This window comes from Primulina eburnea, unplaced genomic scaffold (assembly GCF_022965805.1).
Source record: "Primulina eburnea isolate SZY01 unplaced genomic scaffold, ASM2296580v1 ctg1064_ERROPOS200000, whole genome shotgun sequence".
NCBI lineage: Eukaryota > Viridiplantae > Streptophyta > Magnoliopsida > Lamiales > Gesneriaceae > Primulina > Primulina eburnea.
The window spans coordinates 25,499-47,037 of record NW_027330608.1 but is presented as its reverse complement, the minus strand read 5'-3'; the positions used below and the strand labels follow the sequence as shown (position 1 = coordinate 47,037).

Here is a 21,539-nt window from a genome sequence, read left to right as displayed (position 1 = left end):
AATAAGCCCGGGTTTACAAGCACATGCCTCCGCCCCTGCTTAAAAGCAGCCACATAGCTCTCGGTTAATCTTTAATTGGTTTTGTGCATGTACTTCTGATACCCGGGAGGCCCGGGTCATGGGTATTAGGTGATCCAGGGTCATAGATTATGTTATGATAAGTTATGGGTCAATCCGACAAATAGCAGGGCAAATGAATGCCTGCGACATCATCCCCAGGTTACCAGAAGCCCGGGCTTCCAGACGAGTTCCCGGATTATGGCTTTCTACATTGGTTATTTCGATAATAGCACTTCACTCGAGTGCACAAGTATGAGATACCTTGTCTTGGTAATAATTACCGACAAAATCACATGGATTTGACAAAGAGAAAAGGACAGTTTGACGTTTTAGAAAAATAGGGTATGAGCAATCATCTTGCCATAATTAGTAACTGGGCACTTAAAATAAGATCATAATTGACTTTCTTTTCTATAAATATCAGTTTTGTTTAAACATTAAGGTATTCATTGACATATAGCTTGCCATATCATTTATCCTCTATAATATACATCACTTATACAACATTTTCTTTTGTTACATTAGTTCACCTGTTAACTTTAGCATCGGAGTGGCCACGTCAGACATCTCTCTGGTGCTCATTCACATGGTTGTCTTCGTGTTTGCAGGTCAGTACCAGCTTTTTTCGAGAGAAAAATCTCTGGTTTGGACACGTTTCGTTGTGCTCTCATCCCTCATCATTTGCATAACCTGACCCCGTGAAATTGCTCACGCATCTTGCATCCATTTTTACCTGGTCACATCAACTTCATTTCATTTTTGCTTCTCTTTTCTCCAAAACTAATTTTGTAGTTGAATTATGCATATATGTAATACTTCGATTTGGATATAACTCGTACAATGAAATTCTTATCTATCAAGAAATGATTCTCCGTATATTTAGTAAGATATCTATTTGATTCAATCACATTCCACTACACGATCGAATTATTCTGAGCGAAAATATATTTTATCCATTATTGTATAAATTTGACTCGATCGTTGCCATTTGATATACATATACATAATTGCATGAGGTGATATAAGCAATTAATTGTTGTTGTGCTTTTGTATAACTAATAAAAGATGGTAAAAAATTTGTGTGAGACGGTTTCATGAGTCGTATTTTATTAGACATATTTATTATTTGGGTCATCTATGAAAAAGTATTATTTTTTATATTAAAAATATTACTTTTTATTGTGAATATCGGTAAGGTTAATTCATTTCACAGATAAAGATTCGTGAGACCGTCTCACAAGAGACCTACTCATAAAAGATTAGAGTTATAAAATAATTATTTATAAACGTTAATTTATCATCTCTATATTATAATCTTATCTCGTTAATCAAACCGTGCCCGTTAAAAAAAAAAAATCAAATTGATAATGTTTATAACATAAACTTTAAGATTTTCAAAAGATGAGGTTTGATTCTTAGATTCCAAATAGCTATCTATCCCTTGTGACAATTTATGCCATATATAGTTGAGTTGTTTTATGTGATGTCATTGGCTTTATTTCGCGTTAGCGCATACAACACAACATATAGCTTATACTTATGGCCCTCGAATCCCTTTGTCTTTAGACTTTAATCCGATATGCTTTCTGCATAAGCATTGCACCAAACATTCTACTATATTCTGCACTTGGATGATAGATACCTCTGCAATCTGACTCTTCTTCCCATTACTATGAACATAGACTCTTATTACTCTGTATTCATGGATGAATCCAAAAATTAAAGTTGGGACGGACTTGAACTTAATATCAAAGAGATAAGCTAGAACCTACGTAACGCTAACATGTCCATGTCTGTATTGGTAGCATTTATACTTGGGCAAAAACTTGTGTGAGACGATTTCATGGGTCGTATTTTGTGAGACAGATCTCTTATTTGATCATCAATGAAAAATTATTACTTTTTATGCTAAGAGTATTATTTTTTATTGTGAATATCGTTAGGATTGACATGTCTCACAGATAAAAATTCGTGAGACCGTATCATAAGAGACCTAATCTTGTACTAAAGCCAGCATTCATATTGTTGAAAGAGTAGGACTCCATTAATCACGTTGAGGATTTGATGGGTTTGTTGGAGTGTCACCTGTGATTCAGGTGATGTTAGTAACCTTTGCTTTTTTGTTATTCCATGTTTTCCATCTTTAATCTTAACATTATATTTTTAATTTTTAACAATTTTAGTTTTTTTTTTCTACTAAAAATATTGATTTGACATTACATACATCCACAAATATGACGTGTCACAATGATACCACGTAAGATAAAGAACTAAAATTACAAGAAAAACAAAGACATGAGTTAAAACTGAAATTTGACGAGATAAAATGACAGAGTAAAAAAAAGATAAATATACAGTATCCTTAAAAAAAAGGTTGTACATATGTCAAATAGAATTTTTATCTCAACCATTAATTGTCGAATACATAACCTTATCAACATGGTTACCAACTATTGCCACACAACAATCTTTTTGAAAAGAAAGGAATTGCTTCAACAATTTCGCAAAATCTCTTCCACTGAGAGCAACATAAAACAAGAAGCTCGTCGCGTTCAATTTTCATTTTCAGTATCCTTTTTTATTGTTTCGTACCGTCATGAAATACAATTTCGCATTATTGGGAAACTTTTTCCACAATAATTACATTTTTGGACGACAATTTTTTTATCGTGGAATCCAAGTGCAATCGTGCGTAGGCATTCCAATTTTTCAGGTATCTTGCATTATTAAAATATCATATAAAGAAAGGAGCACAAAAATCATATCATCATTGAGAATAAAAAAAAAATAGATTTGATAAAAACAAAAAATCTTTTTATCTTTTCTTTTTAAAATTTTTTGTTTTGTGACTGCCACTATTCTAAAGAACGAGCTAACGAATTATTGTACCGCCTCGTACTTTTTCTGCTACGCGACGATTGAAGGGTTTGACGTTACTTCTGAAATTTTGATCGAAGATTCCGGGAAATTTTGTGGAGAAATAAATTAATATTTTGTTATTTAATAGCTTCAAAATGCTGGGTTATAAGATCTTATAAAAAATAATATTTTTTCTTCAAATTAAAAACTGGTTAAAAATGTGGTAATATAGGAAGAGGCGGAAGAAAGAAACATCCATTTTTACATAAAAATAAAAATTAAATTAATGATATGGTTTGTTTGTTTGTTTGTTTTTTTAAATGTTTGCTATTATTTTTAGAGTAAATTATTGTGTGAAACATCAAATACAATGTAATACTAGTGATGTATCGTGAGACATCAGAGCCGATTTGGGGTTAGTATATGATCCACCAAAAGTTGATATTTCTCTTAAAATATTATGTGACGTCTTCGTCTTTCAATGAAAAATCGCATATGACTGTAGAAATCTAAATGTTTAAATTTCATCACATTAAATGACGAAAAACACTAAAATTGTATCAGAGAGTTTTTGCCGATTTGAGTTATTGTCGGCATAAGGAAAGAGTGTGCTCCTTTTCCGATAATTTTTAGAGGAATTATATACAATTTTCTTAAAATTTAGTACTTGTTTTCTCAAGAAAATCGTCTACTCAAAAGAATTGAGGTTTCCATTCTATGGTTCATTGTTGGGTGATATTTCGTATGGCTTCGCAAAAATAGTTAACCATATAAGCATATCTTTAAGTAAATGAAATATGCATTTTCAACTTCCAAGGGATTGAGGTTTCCACGGAATATGATGCTAACATCATATAATGTTCAAGGGCATACCAAGTTAGGCGTAACATGGGCGACCTAATATTGTAAATGAATATAAACAAAATTAATAATAATGATAATGACAATAAGAACCAAATTTTATGCATTAGTTTTTAAAATATACATATAGATTAAATCTCCCCAAATTTATCGAATTATTTACTAGTTTAGTATCATCTGAGTGCCATTGTCATATAAGCCAATCTTACAAATTTTCCACCATCTTAATTCACAGGCAAAACTCACAATCTTTAATAAAGCGAGGAGCAAAAATGCGAACCCAAAAGGCATCATTATTCAAAGAAATGTCGGAGCCTTTAGACAAAGTAGCAATGACGATTGTTCAACAATTTTAGAAGAAAGAAAAGTTGCTTTGGTCCCCCAAGATTCCGTAATCATGTTTTGATCAAAACCAAAATATTGGTGACACGTTGCAAGGAAATCCGTGGTCAAAACGCAGGCATCTAAAGTTCAGTTTTTTTAGAAACCTAATCCTAGTTATAGCACTCTTAAGCTCGAAATCTTATGGTGGGTAATGTGGGTTATCACAAGTAATCCAAAAAAGTCCGAGTTTATTGGCATTTGACCAGATTCAGTAAATCCAAGAGCTTAAAACCTGATATATTAACCGTAGCAGAAGTTAAATATTTTTAATGTTTTACGAAAATTAAAAACAGAATAACTGATACCATGACCCTTCAAAATAGTTGGACCAAGATATTATGATTTCTTTGCTTTCCCAGTTTGGCTGGTCTGTCATGAAAGGGTGATAAACAAAGATAAATTTTTAACAAACAAAAAGCAAATCAATATCCTGAGATTCAAATTTCAAGCCAAAGAAGTGCGTTAAAAGTACTGATATGCTAACTAATTCCACCAATAAAGATGACAACTCTGTTTCTAAAATAATGAGAGGGATAACAATACAAGCAGCACTGCTTTTTTCATAACAAAGACTCGTTTCTTCGTCAAAATGGTCAACTGAAAACACGTAATCAATCACCTTGTCCATGATGGAAGTGCGATGTTCAAGAACCACAGCAGGCTGATCTTTGGGTGGCTTGGGCTGCCCCTGCTGACTGGTCTGGTTGGGAGATTCTTATAGTTTGGGGCTGCATTCATGCAAAAATCACACAGGTCAATTTTTTCATATGATAGAAAAACGGATACAAACGCAAGCATGTAAACTATGGCGCTGATACCTCAGCCTTTGAATCAGTTTCAGCAAGTCTTTGCTTTATGTCCCTGGCTATTGAGAAGAAAACTTCCTCCACGTTCATGTTCGTTTTAGCACTCTGTTTCACATGATGTTATTTAAACTGAATCAATCGGCGGAAAAAAATCAAACTTAAGCAATAAGTGCGACTTACAGTCTCAAAGAATTTGATTCCGTATTCATCAGCAAGCGCTTGACCCTTGGATGTAGGAACGGCCTATAAAAGTTAAGCTGTGTCAGATTATTTTGGATTTAAAAAAAAAACATAAATTAGAATAGAAATATATGTGCGCATTAAAGGGGGAATACATAGAAAGTCTGCATCTTTAGGTAACGACTGGAGCCTAATGCATATTGCTTTGCATTACTCTTAAATTGTTGAAAATATCAAATTTTTCTTCGAGGATTAAAGTTCGATCACCTTGAAAGCACGTCAAACTTCAAGATAATTGAGTTCTAGATCTAAACCATGCGAGAACTGGGCTAACAGAGAACATAACTTATGCATAAACAGTGAATATAGACACAAGTGTAAAAAGAGAAAGAAAAACAGAAACAGAGAAGGCAGACCCTTTTACTTTCATCCATATCAGCTTTGTTTCCCACTAATATCTTGTTGACATTGTCGGAGGCATGCTGTTCAATGTTTCTGATCCAATTCCTAATGTCTAAAAAAGGATGAAGTTAATTTGATAAGAATAAGATACAGCACAGCACACCGTGAAAAAGTAAATAAACATAAAAGTTAATTGAGAAGTATGGGAGACATTAATAAATGTATGGGGGAACGAAAAGTAATTACTGTTGAAAGATGATTCATCAGTCACATCATACACCAGCAGTATACCCATTGCTCCTCGGTAGTAAGCTGCAAAAAATGCAATTACTCAGGCAATAAGCTCGATATATTTCAAGAAATGCAATAATTCTTTGAAGAATTAAATGGTTGCTTGCAGATAGGTAAATCAAGTAAGTGGTTAACAAGTGGAGCAGAGGGAGTGATAAAGTGCTCTTATAATCCCATCAAATTTTGATAAAGAAAATGACACCATCAGACCATACTTCGATTTTTCTTTTATAACCTTCATCTCTGCAGACTACATCCAACCAAAAATCACCATACCACAGCTCCACAATATCAAAATCGTGGAATCCTCATAAGCAATGAAGCAACCCAAATCCCAAACAAACCTCAAATCATACAGTTCTTACAAAAAGTTGTTATGAAGAAATTGAAAAACAAGAAACGGCTTGTAAACATTATTTCACAAAACAGTCCTTTAGCATAGTTGTCAAGGGCGCAAGGCGCACCGAGGCGCACAAAGGCTCTGGAGCCTGAGGCGCAAGGCGAGGTGCGCGCCTTACCGAAGCAAGGCGCACATTTTTTATTTTTTTTAAATATATTTAGCTTATAATAATATATTAAAATATGAAATAATTAAGTTACAATGTCACACAAAACAACAAACAATTAATAAGTTCATAACAATAAGTAACACAATTAAAATTCTTCAATCATCCTGAGAAGTTACGTTTGGGGTCGGTTTGGGCTTTTAAATTTTAAGTTACTATTAAAAAAAACTGAGAAGCTGCATTTTCAAAATGCAACTTCTCAGTTTTTTTTACTAAGGCGCTCGAGAGCCTTTCCAAGGCGAGCCTAGGCGCGCGCCTGGGCGAGCCTTTGTGAATCGTTGCGCCTGGGACGGCCCCAGGCGGACTCGCCCACCCAATTATATAAAAAACACGTAATAAAAATTTACTGCGAAACAATGATTTTCTTCCTATAATACATATTTAAACAAGCATATTCATCATATAATACATATTTTAATAATATGAACGATCACTCTAAAAAAATCTTTTTAAGTTGATATCAAATACCCTCCAGAGTCTAGCTCGTTGTAGACAAAGTTGTTTACCTCGCTTTCTAAAGTGCAACAGCAACTGCATGCCTCAACAATGGCAGAAACAAAACAAGTTCCAATTGAAATTCTTATCTTAGATATGCCAAGATAAGATAGCATGAAATGGAGCGGAGCAGATTTCAATATCATTCAAATCCATACCAGTTGTGATTGTACGAAATCGCTCTTGTCCAGCAGTATCCCAAATTTGCAGCTTGATTCTTTTCCCATCAAGCTCGATGGTCCTTATCTTGAAATCAATGCTGAATTATATAGCAGAACCATACACAACAATCAGGAGAATGTTAAAAGGCAACACAATTGTAATGTATCTAAATCTGAAGGAATCCTACCCAATGGTGGTGATGAAACTGGTGGTGAAAGAACCATCAGAAAAACGTAGAAGAAGGCAACTCTTACCAACACCTGACAAGGCATCAATAAGTTAGAACCTCAATACACGTATAATCTCTAGCTTTTAACTTCAGCAAAATGACAATCTAAAACCAATAAACAAAGCATGTAAACTGGGGAAAAGATCAACAAACAGGCTTTTCATATTTTCAAGAAGAAAATATTTTTATCAGGTATAGACTAGATTGTATATTCTGTAGCTCTGTCTCATGAATTAAAACAATAAAGTACTTTATATCCTAACTTCCTTTCCAGGACTCTAAATCTACTCATATTACTTCTACAATAATCCAGAACGAGCTTCCCTGGTGGACAACTGAAATCCGAGACCGCTATGAAAAATGCCTATAATAATAATGTGCTATAAAATTAAGAATATGTGCCCTCGGTAAAAACATACGCAAATATTATGAATCTAAAAGACACCAAGAGCTTACCATTTTTCATGAAAAAATATGAGCATCATTCCACTCTGTCCAAATAATATTGCTAAGCAGAGTAAATTCCAACAAATTCAATCCCTACAGCCAAATATTTCAAGTGCAGCAAAAGACAAATAATAATAAACTATTCCTATTAAAGATACAATCCAACCAACGAAATGATATGATCGAAAATTCCTTGCCTAAAACCTAAAATAACATGCATGCCAAGCAATGCGGCTAATTCTCTTCGAACGCAGCTATTACCAAACCAAATACATAATCCGATTCACAGGATTGCCGCCTAACACAGAAAACATCGCCAAACAAAAATACGCAAAAAAACACGCACCGCTGTCACCGATCAATAGAAGCTTAATAAGATAATCATAATCAGCTCGAGCTCTGGCGGGTGGAGCAGCCATCTGATTTGCTTCAGTTTGTCCAAAACTATTTCCTCAAAACAAACCCTAGCCACAAAAAAAGTCAATCAATACCACCTATCAATGGCAGATTTTGATTCACCGCTTTAAATCAGCCGTTCAAAACTCGAAATTGCAAATAAAGAACCAAATCTATCGAGAAGAATGAAAAAAATTACCAGATCGCCGGGGAAAAAAAATAGAAGAAAAGAGGGATCTAATGTACGAGGAAATGAGGAGGGAAGCGTTTGTGGGGGAGAGAGAGAGAGAGAGGGACGTCGGTCGTTAGTTCTGTATTTTCTTTAAATAAATTAAATTTTTTTGTTTCATTTTTCATCATTGTTTTAATAATTAAACTATTGTCAATGATAGGGGGGAATCGTCAAGTTTTTGGAATGAGTCAAAATGTGATGGAAAATTTATTTTTTTAAAAAAAAATCTACATATATTGTTTAGAAGTATAAATTTTCATAGCGAAAATATTTTTGATTTTCAAAAAAAAAAATTTGCCAAAATATGTTTTTTGAATGCTTTTTTAAATATGAGTAGGTCTCTTGTGAGACATTCTCACGAATCTTTATTTATGAAACGGGTCAACTTTACCGATATTCATAATAAAAAGTAATACTCTTAATATAAAAAGAAATAATTTTTCATGGACTAAGATATTCGTCTCACAAAATACGATCGTAAGATCTTTTCACACAAATTTTTTCCTTTAAACAGAGAGAAAAAAAAAACTTTTCGGAAAATGTCAGAAGCCGAAAATTAAAATATTTTAGATTTTTGTGGCAATTTCTCTTTTTAAAAATTAATAATTTATGGGGCTTTCCACCATTTTATCAAGAAATTCCCTATTTAATCACAATCCTTTCTTTGATCTATTTATCTTTTTATGTTCAAATTGGATCGTACGATATACATATATTTATGGCTATGTTATTAATTATGATGATTATAGGCTTTGAATTTCGGTGTTGAAAGGCAGTTTTTCTAAGAAGAATTAATTATCTATTGTAATAATTTCATATTACATTCAATATTGGAAAAAGATTTATTGAAAAAAAAAATTGCACAACATTTTACGTTATATATGTGATACATAAAAATTATCTCCAACATAATTGTACTACATTATACTTTATAATAGAATAATCTAAAAAAAAAATTTATTTCAACATTGATATTTTTTTCTCTTAATAATTGTTGGGGACCGATTATGACCTGTACATTGTCCAATTCAAGTTACGTGACAATGTTTTGGATGCCTTTTTATAGTTAATTCATTTCAATTCAAAGTATTTAAAAAATTTATAAATAATATTTATAAATTTTAAAGAAAATTAGTTTTATATTTATTTAAAATTTAAAAAAATTATTTATTTTTAAAATAAAAATACTAAAATTAAGCAAAAATATTTTAAAGTCTGAATCCGTGTTTAAGTTTCATTATTTTTCGCTTTTTTGAGTAGATAATATACATGAAAATTATTATTATTAATTATATTAAAAATCTCATGAAATTATTTATAAACAAATTAATAATCAAACTATTCATTCAAAATCGCCTTTGAGAAAATTAATTAAAATTACTACTTAACATTGTAGAAATTTTGAAATGAACCAGTTCTTGCAAATCTCACAAAATCACTATCATTTTTTTTCTTCCAAAAGTGTATAGTCCAGTTTTTGGCTTCTCGGAATTACACCATTAATTGTTCTGTCTTTCATAACGTATAAATCAAATAACATATTTCAAACATGATTCAGAAAACAAAGAATCAATCATTTATCATTTAAGCCTAAACATAGCATTAGTTGACGACGGACGAGACGTCATTAGCGTGTTGTTGACAAACGCTTGTAGACGACGGACGTGTGTATAATTCTAAAGTAGAGGTTTAAGGATCGTTAGAAATAACTTTGAAGAATGTTCAGTGATTCTGAATCTTGCTTGATAATGATTTTGGTATTGTCTAGGTTCATACAAATGAATTTTATGTCTTATTCTTTTAGTGAGGTGCGTGATTTATTGACTGAAATATATAAACGTAATATACACACACTTACATATTTATATGTTATATGATACATGTTTTACTGATTTTACATATTATGCATGACATATCACGTCAGGTCTAATATCTTTTCATTTATACCTGTTTTTTTATGGCCGCTCAACCATGTTCTGTATTGTGGACGATTGGATATCGAGAACTACAATATCCACTGGGACTAGCGGGCTCTGATAACCCTAAATATTGTAGGTCGACCTAGGACATATCAAAGCTATACATTAAGGCGCGTCTAGACTGAGAATAAAATTATTGACTTGATCCCTGATATATGAGCTTATTATATTTCTAATGCATCATATCAGTTTGTATACCAGTACATTCTCGTATTCGGCGATTGTCGTTCACGTCTTGGACAACCATTCCACGGGAAATGCCTTAAGTTGGACGGTTTGGACTTCTAGGACAGTGGCTAGAATAGTCGGGTTTTTGGTAGTGTTCCAATATAAGTTTTATTTTTGGTAGTGTTCCAATATAAGTTTTATTTGGTTTCTCGTATTCTTGTGAATTACTATGAATTCGATTTGATTGTATTAAACATTAATATTAGAATTATTGTTTTTGTTTTCATTTCCGTAATAAGATGATTAAGTTATTTGATTTCTGATGTTTAATTGTTGTTATAAAATTAAGTGTGCTTATTTATTAGTATGTTTAATAGCGATTCAAATAAAGATGATAAACTATCATATGCTATGGTGACTCTAGCTATAAGTTTCCCGAGTTCCTCATCTTTCCTTACAGCAAGAAGAACATGCTTTGGCACGATAATGTTTTTCTTGTTATCTCTTGCATCATTTTCGGCCAGCTCCAGAACCTGAAAAAAATGTGAATCGATCACACATATAGACTAATTTCATCGAAAAAAATGTGAATCAATCACACATTTTAACGTATTTTTGGGATTGAAGATTTTAGTTTGCAAACATTATCTCAACAACATTCTTATACTTCAAAACAATATTTTAATAACCGAACCAATAAACTAATTGGTTAGATTTATCTTAAAATAATAGTTCAATCGGTCAAATTGATTTAACCGTACAGTCAAACTGAAACATTATTAAATTAATTAAGCTCCAATACTATTAAAATAATATTTTTAACAAAGTTTAAATTTCAAATAATCATATAAAAAAAATTAAATGTGAACCAATCCAACACTTTTTTAATTGGTTCACCGGTTAATGGTGGTTCGGAAAGAAAGAAAAGATTTCTTAGGATTTTAAGACATATATCTTCAAGAGTAGGTCTCTTGTGAGACGGTTTCACGAATCTTTAGTATGTTACAGGTCAATCCTATCGATATTTACAATAAAAAGTAATACTCTTAACATAAAGTAATAAATTTTCATGGATGACTCAAATAAGAGATCCGTCTAACAAAATACGATCCGTGAGACAGTCTCACACAAATTTTTGGCAATCCCCTTAATTGTGGATGGCTTCGTTTTCTGTGAAGGTGATTAATCCCTTTTGCTTTTGAGAAAAATTAACGCAAACTAGATGTTTTCGTTGCCAATATTTTTCGTTTAAAACAGTCAATAATACTCAATTATTGAGATACGTGCAGGAAAAAAATCTTTATTATTTTAATTTATTTTACGATTTAGATATTGTTTTGTTTTTTATGTACTGTTTTGGACTTTTGTTTAATACTATTTTGAAATGGGTGATGGAAAAAGCTTATTCATTCTTAATAATTAAACTTAAAAATCTTTTGAAATGAAACAGATATCTGATTCGATATTATTTTTATATCAGAATATTATTATTTTTATTATAAGATTTCGACAGTAGATATTTGAAAAGAATCCGATGGGTATAAAGGTCATTTAAGTAATATGACGATGAATGCTATGTAACTACTCTTCTGATTATCCGATCCGCTTATCCTCCCTCATTCAGTCATGGCCTAGGGTTCCCATTTTCGATGCCGATGATTTCGTGACTTTTAGATTCAATCTCCATTTTCTTTGAAAATTGAAAATCAATCTATCTGTAAAGTTCGATCGTATTGGATTTTTTTCCCCAAAAGAAACTGGCGAATTGTGAATCAGGGAGCATCGAACTATGCATTCGGTGCCTTCAAACGATCTGCTTTTACTCCCACACAGGACGTCCTATCGTGGCGGATCGTTTTCTCATCGTCTGAAATATCTTCAGAAAAGTGATCGGCGTGGTAATCTTAGTAGTTAATATTTGCTCTGATCTTTGATTGGTTTGGGTGTGGTGTCTGTTTTCGACGGGGGTTTGTCGCTATCTGTTGATTTCCAGCTACTATTGTTAAATTATTTGAAGATTTCTGAAACGTTTGGTCGTGGGAAAGATTTTGATCTGAAATTACCTATCGAGATTTACGGATCTTTTTGGGTTTTCTGTTGGTTGGTATCGCTTCAGTGCATATTGCGGAGAATTTGCGTTAAAGGAGCTCGGAATCAATATAAGGTAGAGACATGGTGATATGTTTGACGATTTGTTTATTGTTTTTACTACGCTTTGTTTAGTGGAATATATGTAATGTGTCTGCCGCCCTTACTCAGTTACTCACTACCGCCAAATAGATACCCTAGTAGATCTTATTATCCATCCCGTTTGCTATATTTCGTCTGTGTTATAGTAAATTGAATACTTCATACGTGGCCATGAAATTTTTTCCATGAATTTTGAAGTCAAGGTCAGATCATGCTGGTTATAATTAAAGATGAAACACGTTTGAGATGTAAAAACTATTTATCTCAAATTTTAAAATCTCTAGCTATTTCATTAGTTTATTGTTCTAAGAGTGGAAAACAACATATCGGTTTCGGGGTTGCTTTATTATTGAGGTGAAACCAGTGGCCAGTGCGATAATGGGTTGATAAATTGACTTGATTCCATATTCATGGAGTCTGAGTTATTATCTTAAAGGATCCCAGGAGTGTATGAAGTTTTTGAGTTATTTAAAAAAGCAAATTTAAAAAACATATGCTTTGAGTCCATTATACCTTGTGATACAGATGATTATCAAATTTGGCGAGATATTTATGGAACTCTTCAGTTTTTTCTGCAGTAGATGGAAGTGTGTGTTCCATATTCACCAGCCTCTCAAGATAAAAGCAACGGTGGTGGTTCTGCTGCAGATCCTTGCCGCTGTGATCACCGCAACTTAAGGAATCTTTCAGGGAATGACCTCGAGACATGTTTGAGCGAATTTCTTAACGCCAAGGACAACAAACTATCAACTAGTAGCTTCTACCAATTTGCTGACAAGAATGTCACTGGCTATGTGGTAAGGGAAGCCAAACAAGATGATTTGGATAAGAAAATTTTATGTAGTTCAGCATCTGAAAAAAGCTTAAGCAAGTCTGCAACATTTCTGCTTCCTGGTGATCCTAAATCGTCTGTACATGGATTGTTGGTTGGAAAACTAAAGCAGGAGGATGATTTTACTGCTGAAGTCTCTGAAGCAAATGAATGTGATAAATTTGTTAATCCACACTATTCACAATCCATATCGCTGCCTGTAAGTCATCCATCTGATCTTTTGGCCAGTTCAAGTTAGTGGTTTTTTATTAGTGTATAAGCTTTCTATTGTGAAATGGACCGTGCCAAGTGATATTCTTGGTCAAAGACATTTGCAAGAGCAGATGCCAACATTATGTCAACCTGTGCACATAATTTTTTTTCTTTAATCAATTACGAGTACACTTCTATTTTCATCTTTCAACATTACATTCGATCCCAATTTGGAGAAAAGAAACTGCATAGTTCATAGATTCAGGCCCTGAAAATCCTCTTTTTAACAGCTCTTATTATTATTATTATTATTATTTTTAAAAACTTTATGTAATTACCTCAGAAATCTTCAAAGATTGTATCTGCCATGAAAGGTAGCCGTGAAAAGCAGGGTATTGAACCTAAGAAGGTCTCTGTGACCTGGGCCCCTGATGTCTATGATCCAGTTCCAACAGCAGCATCTCATGTTCCATCAAACAAGAATCAACGCTATCGCAATGATGGCAAGAGGTATGGGAAGAACAAGCTGAAGGGAGGAGGCAAATCTTCACGAGGCAGCAAGGGCAAAGACAAGAAACAAGTTCATAAGAACTATGAGGGTAACAAGGTCAAGCCTATACGTGATGATAGTGGATTGATCGGTTTTAGCAAGCCTGTGATGGGTATTAAAATTTTAATGTCGGGAGTCCATACCCCTTCTGTGGAGGTAGTTTTCTGAAGAAATCTGTCACAGGTGGCTCTTTCCAGTAGCAGAAGCTACATAACGAGGAACCTTATGTTCTTAATTACTGTGTTTTCCTTTGTCTCACCATGTAAATAAATAAATAACAAATGGTGAGTCTTTTAGCCAGTTTATCTTGCAAGTTAAATGGGTGAGTGTTTGTGGTTGTAGTACCACCATGTTTAAAAGATTTTGGTGTGATGTACTTTGGGTTTCATACTCCTCTTTTGATTTTCTTGGTTTGATTATGACCATATTAATTCTCTCTTTTATCTTTGGATCGAATCTCTCCTTAGTATTTGGCAAGACTAATGGCAAATTCCATTGCGATACGTAATTTGCACTTGGGTTGCAGAAATAAGTTTGGTCAATAGTTCGTAAGACTCGCTCCTAGACGGATAAACTTATGATCATATGAACCCGACGTTGAATATGTGATATATCGGTTAATGTAATAATGTATTTCACGCGACATGACAGATCTAATCAAGTATTTGTGGTCATCATAAAAATTCTATCGCGAAATGTTGAGAAGTATTTACCGTGTCAATTGAAATACAGTTGAATAAAAAACTTAACTAGTCAAGTGTTTTTTCATCACCATTATTATTACGTGGTTCGACGATATGCAGCAGAGCTTAGAAAATCGTGGGAAAAAAATAATTAATTAGAAGCTTGATTTCTATTGATATCATGAATCCATAAATCCATTTAAAAGGTTCGTTGTTTCCATAGAAGCCAATATCCCTCAATCCGATACAAGTTGATTTCTCGGAAACCCGTCAATTCCATACCAGAGGTACCATAAAGCATCATCCACACCATCCAATTGTCTTGTTTGTCGTGAACCCCATGTCAGTAGACTGTGAGTTAAACTGCATATCTTGTCGAGGAGGTTGGCGAGGCTGCGCTTCCCTCGGCCTAGCTGGATCAACGAAAATCACCCACCCATCAAGGAATTTGGCGTTCATACCCTCTCGTGCCTTCTCAGCTTCTTCAACCGTCTCATAAGTAACAAAACCAAACCCCTTAGATCTTCCAGTCGCTCTGTCCATTATCACTTTGGCTGCATAACAAACAAAACAGTTTAGAAATTGAACCAGTCGATTAGTGACAATGGCTCTGTTTGTTTGGGTTCTCCATTTCTCGGCGTGCAATTCAATAAAAAAAATTAACATTTTATCCATTCATTCAAGAACCCAACTCAAAAAATTCTTCAAAAATTATTAATCAAATAAATCTCTCATATTCCAAATCAACTATCAAAAAATAAATACAATATTCACATAACTCACATTTTAGCTTTATCACATGTCGAATCAACTTTCAAAATTTATATCCAAAAGATATTTCAAACATCAATTAGAAATTTATAGTTCATAAATTAAGTGCAGTTGGGTAAAACAATGAAAACTGTCTAAGAAGATATCAGGAGATATATGCTTACCCTCGCGAAGCCGGCCAAACGAAGCAAAGGCATTATAAAGATTTTCATCAGTCGTGACTCTTGAAAGACCTGTGTTGTCAACATCAAGACAAGTGTCGGTCCATCTTAAGATATGATCATTAAAGACATGCAAAATAACGAAGAAGATCAGAAATTGACATTGCTTCTTCCTAGGCATCTCCCAGCTCATAAAAGCACAAGACATGTAGCTTTTTATCAGGTTATTTTCTTCTTCAGGATATTAGTAAACCCATTAAAGCAGTTCCATCCTATTCTCTAGATTACAATAAATTCATAATGCTTCTTCCTGTGAGAAGGATAGTGCGAGTTGAGAAAACTATATTAGACTGAGCATTGAAGTGAGTTTAAAGAATACACAATTCTCGCAAGGATAAGATGCAAGAAAGATGACATTTTCGAAGTAGGCTTCAATAGATATAGAAGCCACAGGTTATAGATTGCAAGGACGGATCAATTTGTAAGTGCAAGCCAGGGATGTGCAAAGATGAATAGTATTGCTCCTAAAGTGAAAAATTATTCAAGGTTACAGAGATGTGGAAGAAACCCCGGAGATAAGTTCAACATGAGCATTCATATGCTTACAATCTATTGGTCTTCCAACTTTAATTATAAGACCAATCAATTTCTAGTATCATGCACCCACATATATGAGCATGCAAGTAAAGAGATACAAGAGTAATGCCAAACTCCTTATACATACAAATTTAACTTGGAGACCTCCCAATGATGATACCATGACCTAAGATACTACATTTTGAGACACTTTTATTACTTGTCTAAATTGAAGACCATGTTACATGTCACTCTCTTTATCATCCAGATGCAACTATAAGTGATGGTTTAATCAACAATTCAGAAATTTTCAAATCCATCTCGAAGTAGATGGGACAATAATTTTGTATTCCATATTTCCCCCCACAACATTTTTCGTTTGCCACATCTAGGGAAGATAAATACGGAAGCTATAGACACGAAGTACTAAGTTTTAGCTAAATTAACACCAAGGTTCAAACATTAGTTGAATATCACACAAACCGAAGAGTTCTCAGGACTGCTCAGGAATATTAACACGCTGTTAGTGAAAAGACAAAAGAAAAAAAACAAAGAAAAGAAAAAAAATTCATTCAATCAAAGAATCTGGACACTTTCCTTGGTTTCTACATTTAAAAGGAAGTGGAAGCAAGCAAAAGACAAAAGAATAGCATTAGTTCTACAACAACGAACATAAATTGTCCGACCAAACATTAACAGAGCACAGGAATCTGATGTAAAATCCCCCTACCAACACAATACAAATTCAAAAATTAACATAAAATCGTAAAAAAAAAACCGGAATGGATGAGCTTTTAAATCGATTCACCATCCACTCTATGACGCTTACTTTGACACCAAGGTCCCATGAAACAGAAAAGTTCACAAAAATTATAAAAACAATTTCATTAAACGAATAATCAAACATTTAGCTACACGAATACCGCTAATGAAGAGCTTAGGACTAGTGAGAGTAACGAGGGTAGAACTGAGTCGAATCGAAGCGAAGCGCGAGCGAAGAACCGGCGATGGTGCCGAAGATCCACTCAAAATGCGCCGAAAAGCAGCGAAAGCCATTTCTTGAATTCAGATTTCAGAAAAATCGAAAGAGACTGGTTTGCGATGCAAAGTTCCGATTTTGGTATTCAAGCTGGAGAAAACTGGAAATTGAAAATCGGGGTGGTTTAGGGTTTAGCAGAAAGTGAGCTTTTTTGCCATTCTTTGCTTCTTTATTACTCATAAAAATAATTAAATATATTTGCTTTTAATGTGATTAATTTCGAATTATAAACATTTTCGCAGTTGCCCCTTCAAAATCGAATAACTATCCATCCAACATTTTGTGATTCATTATAGTTCAAAAAACAGTGCATCCAACTTTTTTATAAAGTTGAAATCAGTTGACAACGTTGTTTTTTTTATTTTATTTTATTTTTTTATAAAGAGCATGTCCGTCATTTGTGTATTCTATGCCTGATTTATGACAGATCTTTTTTTAATTTTTAATATTTTTGTATTATTATTTTGTTCTATCAAGCAAAATTATTTTGTTAAAGTGCAAACATAAATGAGGCTTTTTTTTGTAGTTAAAAAACGAAGGAAATCAATTTTCCATTGATGTGTTATTTCATTTACAACCAATTCCAAATGTGCGTGTTGATATTTGGAAATCATTTTATCCAATTCGCTTTTCTAAGTTTCGTGCGCTCTCGGTTTGGTTTAGGTCTACCTCTCGGTTTGGTCGACACTGTGCAGAGTCTCTCACTTGCACACCAACTGCTTGTAAGGTTGACAAAAATGACGTTCTCATCTTGCCTGAAGTGCCACCCTTTTCTTTTTCAACAGATTTCAGAACCCATTAAAATTAATTCATTCACGTTTACCATAAATCACGTAAAGCAGCTGAACCCACCCTTGTTTGCCGTTTCGTCGAGTGTTTCAAGCGTTTCACTTTCCCCAGACTTCACTCCAAAACAACTTTTGGACACACTTCGTGGTGAAGATAACGGGACGTCGGCCCTTCGCGTCTTCGAATGGGCGTCGAAGCAGCCCAATTTTGCGCCCAGTTTGCCAATTTACGAGGAAATACTTCGGAAGCTAGGCGGGGCAGGGTCATTTGATTCGATGAGACAAGTACTTGATGGTATGAAGCATTCTGAAGTTGAGGTGGTGGAAAGAATTTTCTTTGTTATAATTGGTAGTTATGCGAAATTTTCTTTGTATGATGAAGCCGTTGGAGTTCTCGATTTGATGGAAAATGAGTATGGGGTGAGGCCTGGAACTCATAGCTATAACTTTTTGTTAAATGTTCTTGTTGAGGGGAACAAATTGATACTGGTAGAGAGCGTGCATTCTAGGATGCTGAATTACGGTGTGAAGCCGGATGTTTCAACTTTTAATATATTGATAAAGGCGTTGTGTAAGGCACATCAAATTAGGCCGGCAATGTTGATGATGGAGGAGATGCCCAACTATGGTTTAGCACCAGATGAGAAGACTTATACAACGATAATGCAGGGTTATATTGAGGAGGGTAATGTAGAAGGAGCTTTGCGAGTTAGAGAACAGATGGTGGCAGTTGGGTGTCCGTGGAGTAATGTCACAATTAATGTATTGATTAATGGGTTTTGCAAAGAGGGCAGGATTGAGGAAGCTTTGATACTTGTGCAAGAAATGGCTAATGAGGGGTTTTGTCCTGACCATTTCACATTCAATACATTGATAAGTGGTTTGTGCAAAGTGGGATTTGTAAATCATGCTGTGGAGGTCCTGGATTTGATGCTTCAGGAGGGTTTTGATCCAGATGTATTCACGTTTAACTCTGTCATATCAGGACTATGTAGAATCGGAGACGTTGAAGAGGCAATCGAAGTTGTCAATCAGATGCTTTCTAGAGATTGTTCTCCAAATGCAGTCACATATAATACCATTATTAGCACCTTGTGCAAAGAGAACCATGTGGAAGAAGCTACTGAACTCGCACGAATTCTGACAACCAATGGTGTTCTGCCTGATGTGTCCACCTTTAATTCCCTTATACAAGGCCTGTGCTTAACTGGACGCTTTAGCATCGTGATGGATTTATTCTTCGAGATGAAGGCTAAAGGTTGTCGACCAGATGAGTTCACTTACAACATACTGATGGATTGCCTATGCACGAAAGGCAAGCTCGACGAAGCCTTGGAATTGCTTAAAGATATGGAATCGAGTGGCTGTGCAAGAAGTGTGATAACTTATAACACATTAATTGATGGATTCTGCAAAAGTAGAAGGATTGAAGAAGCAGGGGAGATATTTGATCAGATGGAAGTACAAGGGGTTTCTCGAAATCTGGTGACTTATAATACCCTTATTGACGGTCTCAGTAAAAGCAAGAGGATGGAAGAGGCTGCTCAGCTTATGGACCAAATGATAATGGAAGGTCTAAAACCCGATAAATTCACTTACAATTCGGTCCTTTCTCACTTTTGCAGAGAAGGAGACATAAAAAAGGCAGCAGATATAGTACAAACCATGACCTCAAATGGGTGCGAACCAGATGTTGTGACGTATGGAACTTTAATTCAGGGACTGTGTAAAGCTGGTAGAGTCGAGGTTGCTTCGAGACTTCTCAGAAGTATCCAGATGAAAGGAATGGTTTTGACGCCACGGGCGTACAATCCTATTGTCCAAGCACTTTTCAAGAGGAAAAGAGTCAACGAAGCTATGAGATTTTTCAGGGAAATGGAGGGAAAGTGTGATCCTCCCGATGCTGTCTCATACAAAATTGTTTTTCGAGGGCTTTGCTCTGGTGGCGGTCCCATTGCAGAGGCTGTTGATTTTGCCTTTGAAATGACTGAAAAGGAGTTTCTCCCAGAATCTTCTTCATTCAACATGCTGGCCGAAGGTCTATGTGCTCTAAATATGGAGGAAACTCTTTTAAAGCTCATTGACAAAATAATGGAGAAAGCGAAGTTTTCAGACAGTGAAGTGGCCATGATAAAGGGTTTCCTCAGAATACGTAAATTCCCAGATGCACTGGATACGTTTGGCCGTATCTTGAATACACGAAAGCCCAGAAGAGGTTACTGGTGAATACAGATGGCTATCTAGTTGCTTGAATTTCCAGAGTTTTTGGATGAATCTTTCAGATGATTTTGTCTAGGATGGTACACAAAGTTGGATGGCACAAAACAGGGGGAAGCTTCCTCGTGTTTCTGTTAAACTTTAGTACATATGAGCACCTACTTTGTTGTTTGTCCCAACTTAAATCTCCTTACAAATGAGGCATTACCTTCGTTTGATTCTTGAAATGCATCTAATTTCCATACAATTCAAGTCCTATTTTGTGGTACGTTTATTCATTGCCCTTGATTTATCTTTCAAGGGAAGGCAACACTTCTCCCAATTCCTAACATAATGGTGGGAAGGAACGATAATAAAAACAGAATCTTGGTGTATCAAGAGTATAGCAAAAACTTGTGTGAAACGGTCTCACGGGTCGTATTTGTGAGATTAATATCTTATTTGGGTCATCTATGAAAAAATATTATTTTTTAGGTAAAAACTTGTGTGAGACGGTCTCATGGGTCGTATTTGTGAGACGGATCTTTTATTTGGGTCATCCATGAAAAAGTATTACTTTTTATGCTAAGAGTATTATTTTTTATTGTAAATATGGGTAGGGTTGACCTGTCTCAATGATTATGATCTGTGAGACGGTCTCACATGAGACTCACCTTATTTTTTATACTAAAAGTAATACTTTTTATTGTGAATATCGGTAGAGCTGACCCATCTCACAGATTAAGATCCGTGAGACGGTCTCACATGAGACCCACTACAAGAATATTGCTTTTTTTTGTTTGAAAAATAAAATTTATCCATTTACAAGGTCGTTAAGATTCGAAATAAAATTTAAATTCTGAAAATTTGTGCATCTAAAATTATTTAATTTTCAACTAATATTGCAATATCAACGAGCAAATCAAGAAGGGATCATTCAAGCGCGTGATGTTTTGAGAAAGACAAGACGTAGAAAAACTATATTTGGAAGTTTAATGTGAATTAATCCAATTCATGTCCTCCATTAATTCATAGCAAAAACTT

The 21,539-nt window shown here is 34.3% G+C and overlaps 4 protein-coding genes across 7 annotated transcripts; 2 read left to right on the top strand and 2 right to left on the bottom strand.

Moving 5' to 3' along the window:
- Positions 1-4,555: 4,555 nt before the first annotated feature.
- Positions 4,556-8,466, bottom strand: LOC140820472 (ras-related protein RABE1c). Of its 2 annotated transcripts, none has more exons than XM_073180766.1 (9): positions 8,338-8,466; positions 8,089-8,206; positions 7,254-7,326; positions 7,063-7,163; positions 5,799-5,864; positions 5,567-5,664; positions 5,151-5,213; positions 4,983-5,075; positions 4,556-4,892 (listed from the first exon to the last, which is right to left on the bottom strand). In XM_073180766.1, the coding sequence occupies exons 2-9, from the start codon at positions 8,159-8,161 to the stop codon at positions 4,809-4,811; spliced, it is 651 nt and encodes a 216-aa protein (XP_073036867.1). In that variant the 5' UTR covers positions 8,162-8,206; positions 8,338-8,466; the 3' UTR covers positions 4,556-4,808. The 2 variants fall into 2 exon arrangements, with proteins under 2 accessions (XP_073036867.1, XP_073036868.1); XM_073180767.1 differs by lacking the exon at positions 8,338-8,466 and adding an exon at positions 7,752-7,835.
- Positions 8,467-12,077: 3,611 nt separating this feature from the next.
- Positions 12,078-14,724, top strand: LOC140820463 (uncharacterized). 3 transcript variants are annotated; one of them, XM_073180752.1, is made up of 3 exons: positions 12,078-12,681; positions 13,289-13,738; positions 14,075-14,724. In XM_073180752.1, exons 2-3 carry the CDS (start codon positions 13,289-13,291, stop codon positions 14,447-14,449), a joined length of 825 nt encoding a protein of 274 aa, XP_073036853.1. In that variant the 5' UTR covers positions 12,078-12,681; the 3' UTR covers positions 14,450-14,724. The 3 variants fall into 3 exon arrangements, with proteins under 3 accessions (XP_073036853.1, XP_073036852.1, XP_073036850.1); XM_073180751.1 differs by having other exon boundaries at positions 12,079-12,681; positions 13,286-13,738; XM_073180749.1 differs by having other exon boundaries at positions 12,079-12,681; positions 13,274-13,738.
- Positions 14,725-15,115: 391 nt separating this feature from the next.
- On the bottom strand, positions 15,116-17,669 carry LOC140820484 (organelle RRM domain-containing protein 2, mitochondrial-like). Its single transcript, XM_073180779.1, has 3 exons — positions 17,396-17,669; positions 15,900-15,968; positions 15,116-15,518 (listed from the first exon to the last, which is right to left on the bottom strand). Exons 1-3 carry the CDS (start codon positions 17,526-17,528, stop codon positions 15,265-15,267), a joined length of 456 nt encoding a protein of 151 aa, XP_073036880.1. The 5' UTR covers positions 17,529-17,669; the 3' UTR covers positions 15,116-15,264.
- A 353-nt stretch (positions 17,670-18,022) lies between these two features.
- LOC140820469 (uncharacterized) lies at positions 18,023-20,772 on the top strand. Its single transcript, XM_073180763.1, has one exon. It carries the CDS (start codon positions 18,069-18,071, stop codon positions 20,523-20,525), a length of 2,457 nt encoding a protein of 818 aa, XP_073036864.1. The 5' UTR covers positions 18,023-18,068; the 3' UTR covers positions 20,526-20,772.
- The last annotated feature ends 767 nt before the right edge of the window (positions 20,773-21,539 follow it).

Bases quoted from the DNA above. Each gene is read 5' to 3' on its own strand.
- LOC140820484 (XM_073180779.1), bottom strand. From the start codon at position 17,528: ATGGCTTTCGCTGCTTTTCGGCGCATTTTGAGTGGATCTTCGGCACCA. The intron at 15,969-17,395 runs GTATTCGTGTAG...TTGACAACACAG, and splicing joins TCCTAAGCTCTTCATTAGCG to GTCTTTCAAGAGTCACGACT. The intron at 15,519-15,899 runs GTAAGCATATAT...TTTGTTATGCAG, and splicing joins GTTTGGCCGGCTTCGCGAGG to CCAAAGTGATAATGGACAGA.
- LOC140820472 (XM_073180766.1), bottom strand. From the start codon at position 8,161: ATGGCTGCTCCACCCGCCAGAGCTCGAGCTGATTATGATTATCTTATT. The intron at 5,665-5,798 runs GTAATTACTTTT...ATCCTTTTTTAG, and splicing joins TGATGAATCATCTTTCAACA to ACATTAGGAATTGGATCAGA. The intron at 4,893-4,982 runs GTATCAGCGCCA...GCATGAATGCAG, and splicing joins AAACTGATTCAAAGGCTGAG to CCCCAAACTATAAGAATCTC.
- LOC140820469 (XM_073180763.1), top strand. From the start codon at position 18,069: ATGTGTTATTTCATTTACAACCAATTCCAAATGTGCGTGTTGATATTT.
- LOC140820463 (XM_073180752.1), top strand. From the start codon at position 13,289: ATGGAAGTGTGTGTTCCATATTCACCAGCCTCTCAAGATAAAAGCAAC. The intron at 13,739-14,074 runs GTAAGTCATCCA...TAATTACCTCAG, and splicing joins CACAATCCATATCGCTGCCT to AAATCTTCAAAGATTGTATC.